The following is a 12,066-nucleotide window of genomic DNA, read 5'->3' as shown; positions in this document are numbered from 1 at the left end:
TCCACACCCGTGGACGAGTGTTTTGCTGGCTGGGAGTGCACCAGAACACTAAGGTTAACTCACTGGTCTTCTGAAGTTGGAGAATGTAAGATCAGTAAGGGTTGTGCCTGCAGTGGCTGACACGAGAAATAACTGTGCTGCTTTGGAGGACAAACAATGTGTATTTGCATTGTGCTTTTCCTTGGAATTGATTTAAATTTGGATCTTACTAGCTTTTCCCTCTGTAAGTGTGACTGGCCATGCTGTTATCTGGAATGATGATGGACTGGATTATTTTGGGTAGCAGAGAGACTTTGACTGTAAGGTACCTGGAGTGTCAGATGATAAATGCAGAGATGCAGATGAATGGACAATGCTGGAGCTCTGCTGTGGAGTTTTCCTCTCAATGCTTCTTCCCAAATTTTCTGTTCTGGAAGCATAGCACTGTCTTTGTGACCAGGGCTCTGCAAAAACCAAAACCATCAAGCTCCCTAAATCTAAGCTGCAATGGAAGCGGTACAGGTGGTGCTCCTTGAGCTGCAGTGCTGGGCTTGAGCTCAGCAGGCAGCCGTGGTGGGTCTGAGACACCTCTGTCAGTGGCCCACACAATCTGCACCTGGATAATCTGTGATCATCCAAACAGTGATGATTGATGGGTGGAACTTCTGTATTCCCGGCTGCAGCTTAGAAGTGCTCCTGACCTAGCATTAGTTTTTGCCATTGTATTTGCTCACTTATCGTGAAGTGACTGTGACTTGTCCAGGATACTGTTCCAGAATTACATATGTCCTACTCTGGAGTTCTCCTTACTTACACATGTGAATGAGTAGTCAATCCACCTCTTGGAATGGTGGTTTGGTTTCACTTTAGTGACTGACTGGCCCACGCAGCGTTTTTCTTCCCAGGAGCATTTTAAGTGCTGTATTGGATTGGCCTTGATCGTGTGCCCGTCTAGACTCTACAACAGAGATACCAGATATCTTTGTTAAGCAGCTGTGAAATAATCTGCTCATAGGAGAATATTCAGTGCTGTTCAGTGCTTTTGTAAAGGAAGGGCAGGGAAATGATTTCTTTTGCACTTGAAGCTAACAGTCCATTATTAGAAGCTCTGTAATATATTTCCTACTCCTAGATCATTTGTCCTTTCTTTCTCTGCCCCACCCCACTATTCTTTTCCCATCTCTCTCATCTTCCACCAGTTCCGGTAGTACATGGCTCCTCTTTACTGCTTGTATATATTTTCAGATCAGTGTTTCTGTACATCTGTATTGTTCCATTCCTATTTTTGATTCTGTTGCTTCTCCCTCTCCTCCTCTTTACCAGATGCCCAGTTTTTCTTATTATTCCTTTTCTTCTTTCCTTTTGTCACCATTACTCTGATACCTATCTTAGCAAGTTTTGCCATTGTTCTAGAGGATCTAAAGCAAACACTGTGTAGCAGACACTGTGCCCAAGTCTGTAACTGTTTGCCGTGTTAGTAGATCACCACAGCCTTTGTGTTTTTATGAATTCATTGTTGTCTGAGCCACGTCAGGAGTTGAAATTGCTAAATGCTAGATTTCCCTGAGGGCTCTAAATGATTTGGGGGCGTTGGTAATGGAATAAGAGGTCATTAGTTCACATCCTGATCAGTTTAGTAGCATTTGAAAGCTGTTAGTGTCTGGTGCCATGAGCAGTGTGAAGTGATGGGGTGATCTCTGTGTCCTCATGGACTGGCATTTGTGTTTCCAGACCTCTCACCCACCAGCTTCCTTGCTCTGTTTTTGAGGCCTGAGAGGGAGTAACTGGTGCATTTTTGCTCTCTTTCCCTGTGGATTCTCTATCTCTGTCCCTCCTCAAAACATGAATTGTTATCTAAATAAGTAAGAGCAGCTTTTTTTTTTTTTAATACTTTTCTCCCTAGTGTGGACTGCGTCTCCCTCTCTCTCAATAAAATACCATGACCATGTTAGCAGCAAAGAACAGGAAGAAATAAAGTGAAGAGCAATCACTTTTCCTTCTGCTTAGAAGGGGAGAAGACTGACCTGCTCCTGAGTGCCCTTCTGGGTAGTGATGAAGGCCTGAGCATGTACAAGCTTCAGATCCAACAATGTCTTTAGATTGACATAATAAAGGAAGGCAATGTTTGTACTTTATCCTAAACTTCACACTACATGCCCACTTCATGCTCAAGCACGAATGAGGGGGGAAGAATACCCAGCTAAAGTTCCTGGGTTTGTCTGTCAGGACAATTTATATTTTTCTGGTTTAAAATAGTGTCTTCAGTACTTTAGATATGCTGCCTTCCTCCAGCATAAAATTTCATGCGTATTGAAAATGAATGTCAAATACAAAGATTTACATGCCACAGCCTGTGTAAAATATCATTCCTTCCAGAACTGGTTGTGTGTTCAGTAGGGTTAAATTAACCAGCACAAAGTTTGTCTTAGATCTGAGTCGAGTTTTTTTGGAGCAGCAAACAGCACCCTAATCCTTTGTACAGCCATCCACAAAGGTGTCTTTTTCACACTGGCCCCTGTTTTGCTGTGACCTTTTAGGCTTTTGGACAGTCTGTCCACTTCTTTCCACGTTGTGTGAGAGAACACTGCATGTGTTCTCCGGTAGAAATCACTGTTTTGTTAGTAACCACAACCAACTTACTCAGACTCTACATTTAGCTCATATATTCAAAGTGTCAGATTGTCACAGGCTGCTTCTCAGAAATGGTTCAGTGGTCTCTTGGATTCCCTCCAGAAAAAGAGAGACTGGTCTCCAAGAAAACAAAACTTTAAACAAAGTTCCCGAGACCCTAGAGCAACAACACTATATGTTTTTATTTAGACTGGGTACCTGTAGGATCGTCTTGTAGAGGACGCATCCATGGCTTTCTCAGAAGAGATAATGCAAAAGGATTTGGAATACAGGATAGAAGAGCAGACAGCAAAAGTGTAATGAGCCTTGAGGTAGATAAATCTGTGAAAGAGTAGTGGAAATTAAAATAAAGGTAATACATTTTAAATACGATTGTATTTGGGGAATATTTTGAATACCACATTTGGAGTTTGCTTTTAACAACTTTATTACTTTTGAGCACAATTGTAGCTATCAGCCCTGTTCTCAAGGCTGTGAATATTTGACTGTGAATATTTCAAATTAAAAATAGCTGTGGGGATTTTTTTCTGTAGAATGTCAGGGGTTATGTGGATCTGAAATGAGATGACTAAATAGTTTATTCTGCAAATGTAATCATTGTGATATGTAGATGCTGGAAGAACGACTTCATGGTATATGTTAAGTGTGAATGGCAGATAGGCTAAACCCTTGCTCCAGATTGCATATTTTAATTCTGGAATGCTCAAGGCAATTCTTGACCTTTAGAAGTAGGTAAAGCAACAGCTCTGTAGTTCATTACATGTTCACCTCTCAGTTAAATCTGAAAAGCTGAAGTTTGTAAGTGTTGGTTCCCATTAAGAAAAGTGGAAAAGATGAGTATTTTCTTGGGGTGAAACATCATCCTCTGGTCTTTCTTCATGTTTTGTTCCTCAGCTTCATGGCTCTGCTGGATGCTTTGGAAATACCAGTATTTATTGGAGTCTGAGGCAGTTCTTCAGTTCTGGCTTTAGTTGTATTGATAGAAAGGAACATGTTTGAAAGAGTAGCATACAGGTGTGGGTGGTGTAGGTAAGCTGGAAGTTTGGATTCCTTCAAGTCCTACAGAAATACTCAGTTCCAGTCTTTGAAACAGGCTGGGGAGAATTAACTGGGTTTAGAGTGTCACATTCAAGCTTGGTTTAAACTTGTGTGGCACGATCAGATGGTATCCTGTCAAAGTAGTTGTTGCTGTAACAATTTTCAATACATATTTATATACTTTTGTGTGTCTAACATGACTTGTTGCTGGAGATAATTATCCTTACTTATATAATTTTTTTTTTAAATTTCCTTCTAAGGTGCCCATGGATGAGTTTAGTTCGTGTTGTTCTTTGAGGAATTTAATATGAGATGTTCTGTACTATCCAACAGTACAAACATGCTCACAATAGAAGGAAGGTCACAGAGCTTCTGAATGGCTCAATCTTTGTTATGCACCACCTATTCAAAACAATACATGTTAGAGAGCTTGAAAAAATTGATCCAACACCAATGAGCAGATGACTGAAAGTCCTCCTGGCAGCCTGATACGGGAGAGGTCTTAGAGTGGTGTTAAAACTGAGCAAGGCCCTGGTAACAGCCAGCATCAACACTCAGCTTTTGGGAGAACAAAAAGCTGTGGGACTTTTGCCAGATTATGTTACTGAAATGTCAGCATTTGTGATCAGTACCAGGAGTATATATCTTTATATTTCCTTTGTAGTGCCCTTGTCTTCATGCTCTCTAGTTGCATGAATAGAGAGAATCCCTGACAGATACTGAAGAATGTACACAAAACACTTGCCAATTTTTTGTTAGCCAGTTTTAAGAGCTGTAAGGTCACTTGAGATCTGTTTTCCTCAGACAGGCTGAATCCCTGGACCATCACCTCTACTGATCTTCTGATTTGGAATTATGTTCTTGCAATCAAATGGCAAAAAAAAGTTCTACTATTTCAGACAAATGTCTGTGCTTCGTTATTTCTATGCTTTACAAATTTCTGTGCCTACAAATATCTGTGGATTTGACACTCAAGTGGAATTTTTCAAGACTAACTTCTAGACCTCCAATTTGGATAATCACTAATCTGTAGTTGTAACCCATTTCAAAGAGTTTCTGTAGGCTGTGGAATGATGTGATATGATATGTGATATGATGTGGAAGTGTCTTAGAGGACTGATAATGTAAACACCACGATGTGCTACAAAAGCCGTATTTTAAGTGCTTGTGTGATAACAGAAAGAGCCTGCAATTCTTTGGGGTTTTTTAATGCATACTGAGTCCTTCCTGTCCTGTTCAATTCCTTCTATGTTGTAACTGTTTGTGTCATTCCTTTTAGGATTCAGAAGGAGGTCTTTATGTGTGCATGAACACATTTCTGGGATTTGGAAGGGAACACATTGAAAGGCATTACCGGAAAACAGGACAGTGTGTGTATTTGCATCTGAAACGCCACGTGATAGAGGTGAGACTTGTGGCTTCCAAGCTTAACTACCCAGCAGTTCTTGGTCTCTTGTGCACATTTGGGTGATGCATTTCAGACACAGACCAAATCCTGAATGGCAGAAATGAACACGTTCAGATTTGGGGTTGGATATCAAATTCAGGTGCTTGGATCCCAGCCAATCCTATAACTTCAGTTCTGACATGAATCTAAAACCCTGAAGTGTCAGATCTGAAAGGCAACTTGTTCCTGACTTCCACAGATCTTTTTCACTGCTTGTTTCTGCATATCACATACATATTGTCTGCATATTATATTCATACTGTAGATAGCTAAATACTTTTCTGAAACCTACCTTTGAAGTGTAGAATTACTGGGTTTGGTTCAGATCTGACTGGAAGCTTCTTTCTTAAAAGATCTACTTTTTGTATGATGTTTTATCTCAGGGTGACAGGACTTCTTTTCATCTTAAAACTCCTGTACAGCTAATTCCTGACCTGTTCTGAGATCTTAAATTTAGCTTAAATTAATGCTGGATTCTAGAGACACACACTGCCCCTCCTTTAGTCTACCCCACACACATGGGTGGGTACATACAAACTTTGTGTTCACTGTTCTTCCATACTATCCCTGCATATCAACAGCAACTTATAACCTTTGCTTCATAACATCTGTCTGTGTGTGGTTTGTCTGACATCTTTAAAGGGCTGTTAATGATTTCTGACCTGAGCTATATGGAAGGCACTGGGTTTGCTTATGGTCACTCTCCTATAAGCTCTGTCTCTATTGGCAAGTTAGAGGGCTTAAAATAGCTGCTTGGAGTGGGTTAGAGTACTTGTTTCTCATTCTACAGCAATGTTTCCCCTGGGTGATGAAGGCCCTGAATTACCTAAAGTGCCCTGACCATTTATCTTATTTCCAGTAGATGACTGTTCATATTTTATTAGAATTACAGAGAGGTCTTCCAGGTTAAGATTTTTAATAATGTTTGTTATACTTAAGAATTGCTTTTCCTTCTAAGGGTGGTACCAACATTTTACTTCACACTGTTAACTGAGTTTTTTGAGAGCCTAGTCTAGTTTTAGCAACAGTTGTTCTGACTGACTTTAACACTTCTGAAAGATGCTATGTAGAGACAGGTGGGCAGAAATCCTGTCAACTTTCCTACTATATAACTTCCTTCCAGTATGTTAGGGCAAACTGGGATTAAAATGAGACCTCAAGAATTCCTTTCCTGATAAAGATTGGGCTGAAGAACTCCAAAATGGAGAAAAATATCCCAGCCTTTGTTTGGTGTTGCATACCTCTTCTGTTGAACTACTTCAGTGGCTCCTGTTTTTCTCCTTGTGATTCATGATGTGGCAGAGGGGCTGGCTCTGTGTTTGAAGGTGGCAATGCACTGGTGCTCTGGGTCATGTGCTAGGAAACAGGGTTTGACTGTACAGTGCAGGTGAAGATTGCATCATCTGATAGGGCTCATAGCCAGGATTCCTCATATATTAGCTGTGGATTTTTTTTTACCATGGCTGTTTGCTTCTTAAGTGCTATCCTTTCCTTTGAGCAATGTGAAACATCAGGCCTTCACTGGAGCAGTTTTATGAAGTGTCTGGTACATGCTGCATTGTGGTTTGGGTTTTTTAAGCCAAGCTTTTGACGGTGTGGGATGCAGTAAAGCCAAAGGCATTGGATATGGTATGTTAAGATTCTTTCAGTGAGGCTGCTATTCTTGCCTGTGGTTCCCTTGGCATCATCCTTGTAGAATGCACTGCATTGCTGCAGAAATCCCAGTTTGCTTCCGAAGATGTTTGGAATAAGTATCAGTTGGGAATCTTGTCACAGTTCAATTAGAAAATAAGGGTCACATCTTCAGCCTGTTGGCTTAAGTAGAGCTGGGGTATCTGCCAGTGGCAGATCAGCACCAGAGGCAGCTGCTAAATCATCAGAAACGTGCACAAGGTCCAAAGTTGTGGAGCACCCTCTGGTAAAATTCTTAGCTAAATAAAGAAAATTGATTTTTTTTTCCCCCCGCAGAATTTCACTCTTCAGAATTTTTCAATCAGCAACTTTCCTGTAGTGTATGGCTTGAATACAACTGACTGGGTACTATTCAGTTCCAGGCACAGCTTTAACTTGGTGCTGTAGTGCAGCCCTGTTGAAAACACTAGGAGAGAAGCATGAAGGTTCCTACAGTGATGGGTTCCTGGATGTTATTCAGGGATGGCAGTGTTATAAAAAATGTGACATTGGTGCAGTTCAAGGGAATGCAGAACAGGCTGTGCTGTTACCTTGTCCAAGAAGCATCACAAATGGAATTTAATGCCACTGCTGTGCCCTCCCATTCATTGGGTATGTTACACCTGTTAGAAACCAAAGTGGTTTTGTGAATGGGGAGTGTTTTCAGTGATTTCTGACAGGTGGAGAAACAAGGTAAAACTGTCAGGTTGTGGGTTTTTCAGGAGTATTGAGCATCTGCAATTCTGATGTGTTCAGCAGTTTGGAAAATCAAACTGAAATAATTTCCAGCCTGAATTAAATATGAACACTCCATGTGAATTCTGTCTCTTTGAAATCTCTAGTCTTAATGACTTTTGCCATACCTTACTTGGTGACATAAGAATTCAGTTGGAGCTTCCTAGTATTGCAAACAACAATCCTTGGGGTATGTTTAATTTATTCATAATATATTTGTAATTGTTGTTTCTTGCTGCTTCTCTTTAAAATAGATTTGGATTCCTGGCTACTTGCTTTCCACTAGTTAAATTCCAGTAGTATTAAGGAAAGAAAGGTTCTGCTTGTTATTTTCACTTGATTGAAGAATATTTTTATTTTAAATGCTGGAGTTGCAACCCTGACTCCTTTTCCCTAGGGCTTTTATATGTGGATAATGGATTCTGTTCTTAAATGCAGCCAAGGGGTGTTTGTTGGCATCTGCTCTTTCTAAGAATGGAAAATTTTCCTATGATGCATAAGACCTCACTGATGATTCAAGCAATTTGCTCAGGCCAAGGCTTTATTTACATGGTGAAGGGAACCACCCAAAATATGTGACCCTTTTGCCTGTGAAGGAGCAGAGGTGAACATGAACCTTCCCTAGGCTGACAGGTTCTTGGCTGGTTTCTCTCCACCTGTTGTATCCCAATATTATTATTAAAAAAAAAAGTTACCTGACAACCCTGCCAGTTACACTAACATTACACACTACATAATGCATCATGTTGGCATCACATAGCCACAGAGGCTTATTGGATGTAATTTGATTTATTTAATGGTGCCATTTAATAAACAGCGTAAGAAGCAAGTGCATTGACTTTGGCATTTCCTCAGCTACTACTGTTTTCCATAGTGGTTTGAGGTATACTGAACTGGAAAAGTAGTGGTTGAAACTGAATCTCACTTGGAAGTTGCTGTTCTCTGCTGTGGAGCTTGAATTAAAAAAATACAATAAAATCCCAAAAAACAATTGCTTGGGTGTTGTCAAGTTTCCTCCATAAATAAAGAAAACATGGTGGTAATTTGGATTCATCTTGATGGAAGCAGACATGGGTCCTGATGAAAAGAGCATTTTTTTTCTGGGAAGAAGAAAATTAAGTGAACTAATGCATTACATCAAAGTGGTCCTACTGTAATTAGTTATGAAGGGTTGAGTCTGTTATGTGCATAATAGCCTTTTCTTCTCCCTGTAATTCAGCTTCAAACATTAGGAAATACTGTTGAGGATCTAGTGGTGAGAGGTTTGAGAGGTGCTGGATGTCACTGTGTTGGTGACAGGACAGCAGTCTGACCATGAGACACCCTCTGCTTAATTGCTCCAGAGACAAGAGTGAAGGATTCAGGTGGAGCTTCCTCACTCCATGAGAGTGGTGGGCAATGATGAGCTGAGTCCCAATGCCTGATGTGAATGAAGAGAATTTAAATTCTTGCTCATCAAGGACTCTGATTTGATAGAAGGACCGTGAACAGACAGATGTGTGTCAGAAATGGTGATGGGGTGGGGTTATTGCTGATTTACTGTTGTTTTACTTGATGGATTTTTAATTGTTTCTTTCTCTCTTTCCAGAAGGTACCAGGAGCATCTGGTGGAGCTTTACCAAAAAGGAGGAATGCTAAGCTATTTTTAGGTATTGTGAGCAGCTGCTTCCACAGTCCTTTTCTGACCCTGTCTCTCTGTGTACTTGGGTTCTGTCCACCATTGTGTCTGCCTTTGGGGCTCCTTGTGGGTTTTCTTTTTCTGTTGTTTGGTTTTTAACTTCTGGTACTCGTTTTTAAAGTTTGCCCAGACATATAAGTAATTCTCAGCAATTTTGGTGCATATTGAGAGATGTGTGTATATATACATGAAACACTTCAACCTAAAATAGGTCCTCAGTTATTCTCAAACAGCCTAGACTCTGATAACATTCTGTCCATTCTCTCTCTTTGTGATTTCCACAAAACACCCTTTTATCAAAATGTTTATCTGTACTTAATGCTTAGATATATCAGGGCCTCAGTGTGACACGATTCTGCTCAGCAGCTGGTCATAGGAAGGTTTGTTGCCATTTTAAAATTGTTACACAGGTAAATGTTCTTAAGTGATGTCATGGTCTCTCCTGGAATGAATAGAACTGTACAAGCATCTCTAATTCTGCTACATCCACAGCTATATCCCCTTGCTTCATGGAAAGCAGTTTTCTTACCATGTGCATATCATCCAAAATCCATTTATTCAGATTACCCAGAAAACCTGAGGGCCTCATAAATATGGATGAGGAGAACATGATGCAAAGCCTATATTCTCTCTTCTCCTACCATTTGTGCTATTTCTCCAATTCATGTATTATTTATTCTCTCTGTACTAATAGTGAGTAGTGAATTTTTCTTCAGGTAATGCGGAGGTTAAATGTTTTCTTTACAATTGCCAGCTCTTATGGCTAAAGGGAAACAATAGCATGACCTTCTTTTGGAATTGCTTTGATCTGTGGAATGTGTCCCTAAGAGGCCTCTGCAGATTGTGATCGATTAAATTGTTGTTGTTAATGTCTGGAGTAAGTTTTACAAGGACTAAGGAAGAAAAAGGTCTGAAGATGAGTCATAAAGAAATTAAACTTCTTTTGTAGGAAAAGACTGTTCCATCACAGATGCTGGTCTAAATGCCATTTGCTGCCAGTCTACATTGAAAATAATGATTGTCACTGAATGCTTGTAAAAGAATTGGTTCAGAAACAAAGCTGGCTGCAATGCAGCAATGGTTGTACAGCCTTAGCAATATAAATGTAAACGTAAAGTACAAAAGTATGGTCAACATCTGTTCTTGCTGATCTTTGCATACGTTTGGAGGAGGCTCCTGTTGCTGGGCTGTGCCAGCACACAGGGTACTGGCATAGTGTCTGATGTGCCATGTTGAAGTCCTCAAATTCCATCCTTGCACATGAGCATTTTGTTCCCACTAAGTAGATCTGGTGCAGCAGTTCCAAGTGCTCCAAGTCCCAGGGAACTTCTGAAGGCAGTGCAGTTTCACTGGGTGGATTTAGCGCATGGAACTATCACCATTTAATCCAGTACTTCTGGAATCTAATGCGCTTTTGAAAATTTATCTCATCTGGGCAGTTGTTCTACTTCAGTCCCTGATGACTGGGAGTAAAATGGTATCAACTCTCTGCTCTGATCCTGGAGATAGTACTTCCAAGCATCCAAATGCTTTGTATCCACTTCTTTGGCTCAACAGATTTTACTGGCCATGCTTAAAGAACAAAGAATTACTGCTCTACTTGTTCATAGCTGAGGAAACAAAAAACACAGAGAGGTCATCTGATTTGATGATTTTGCATGTGATAGCAGCAGAGGTGGTTAGCAAAATTTGGCATCTTATCTCTTAATCCAACATCTATTTCATTGGTTCAGAGCTGCTGGACTTCTTATCTGAACAAGTTGTTTTTGTTCTGTCTTTCTCATTGTGTCCTTGGGCACCTGTCACAGAAAGGTTGGGGTTGGAAGGGACCTCTGTAGATCATCTAGTTCAATCCCCTGCTAGAGCAGCTTGCACATGATCCAGTCCAGGGGTGTTTTTAATATCTCCAGAGAAGGACACTCCACAACCTCTCTGGGCAGCCCGTTCCAGTGCTTTGTCACCCTCAAAGTAAAGGAGTTTTTTCTCATATTCAGATGGAACTTCCTGTGTTTCAGTTTGTGCCTGTTGTGCCTTGTCCTGTCACTGGGTACCGCTGAAGAGAATCTGGTCCCCTCTTGTTGACATTAAGATAATTGTATGCGTTGATGAAATCCCCTCTCAGTCTCTTTTCCAGGCTGAACGGGTCCAGCCCTCTCATCTTTTACTCATGAAAGAGATGCTTCATCCCCCTAATCATCTTTGTAACCCTCTAGTAGACACTCTCCAGTAGTTCCTTGTCTTTCTTGGACTGGGAAGCCCAGAACTGGACACAGTACTCCAGGTGCTGCCTCACCAGGGCAGAGTAGAGGGGGAGGATGATCTCCCTGCACCTGCTGGCCACACTGTTCTTAATGCCCCCAGGACTGGCCTTCCCCATTGCCTTCTTAGAGGACACAAGGGCACATTGCTGGCTCATGGTTAACTTGTCCTGTGGCAGAGGTTTACACTAGACTGGCTGCTACCAGCCCAGGTGTGTAACCTGCCATCTGGGGCTCACCCTGTCAGACAAAAACCAGACAATGATCAGGGGGTCACTCTAACATTCCTGTGTTTCTAGGTGTCTTTGAATAATTCCCTGAAGGCCCAGAGATTTAAGCTTTGTGTACAAAGTCAATCCAGTTTGGGCGTTTGTTACATTGCTTGTTGTAATCCTCTTTGATGTAAAACTATTAAAGATACTAAAGCCTTTTCAATCTCCTTAGTATTAGGAAAACATCTTTTGGGTGTTCTGATTACTTTCTAGCACTGCTGCTATCTAGTAAATGCCATAGAAACACAGATTGGTTGGGTCAGTCAGCTGGAAGATTTGTCTTTCCCAAAACGTGAGAAGGTTCATAGGAAAGTGTTTGTGCACATGCACTGCCTTAGGTTTGGGGCACGTTTTGGT

General features: G+C 40.9%; 1 protein-coding gene across 2 annotated transcripts in view; it reads left to right on the top strand.

Annotated features, from left to right (window-relative positions):
* The window catches only part of USP13 (ubiquitin specific peptidase 13), a 61,918-nt gene that overhangs the window by 4,871 nt on the left and 44,981 nt on the right, over positions 1-12,066 (top strand). For both annotated transcript variants that reach the window (XR_003534672.1, XM_027685883.1), the window contains exons 2-3: positions 4,928-5,053; positions 9,090-9,150. Coding sequence is in view for 1 of the 2 variants with exons in the window: in XM_027685883.1 (XP_027541684.1) it covers positions 4,928-5,053; positions 9,090-9,150 (187 nt within the window). In the remaining variant the exon portion in view is untranslated. The remainder of the gene's footprint in view (positions 1-4,927; positions 5,054-9,089; positions 9,151-12,066) is intronic.

The sequence above is a fragment of the Neopelma chrysocephalum genome, unplaced genomic scaffold (genome assembly GCF_003984885.1).
Source record: "Neopelma chrysocephalum unplaced genomic scaffold, ASM398488v2 Primary Assembly neopelma1_69, whole genome shotgun sequence".
Classification (NCBI taxonomy): Eukaryota; Metazoa; Chordata; class Aves; order Passeriformes; family Pipridae; genus Neopelma; species Neopelma chrysocephalum.
The sequence above is the reverse complement of the archived record's forward strand: the minus strand, read 5'-3'. Positions and strand labels throughout refer to the sequence as shown.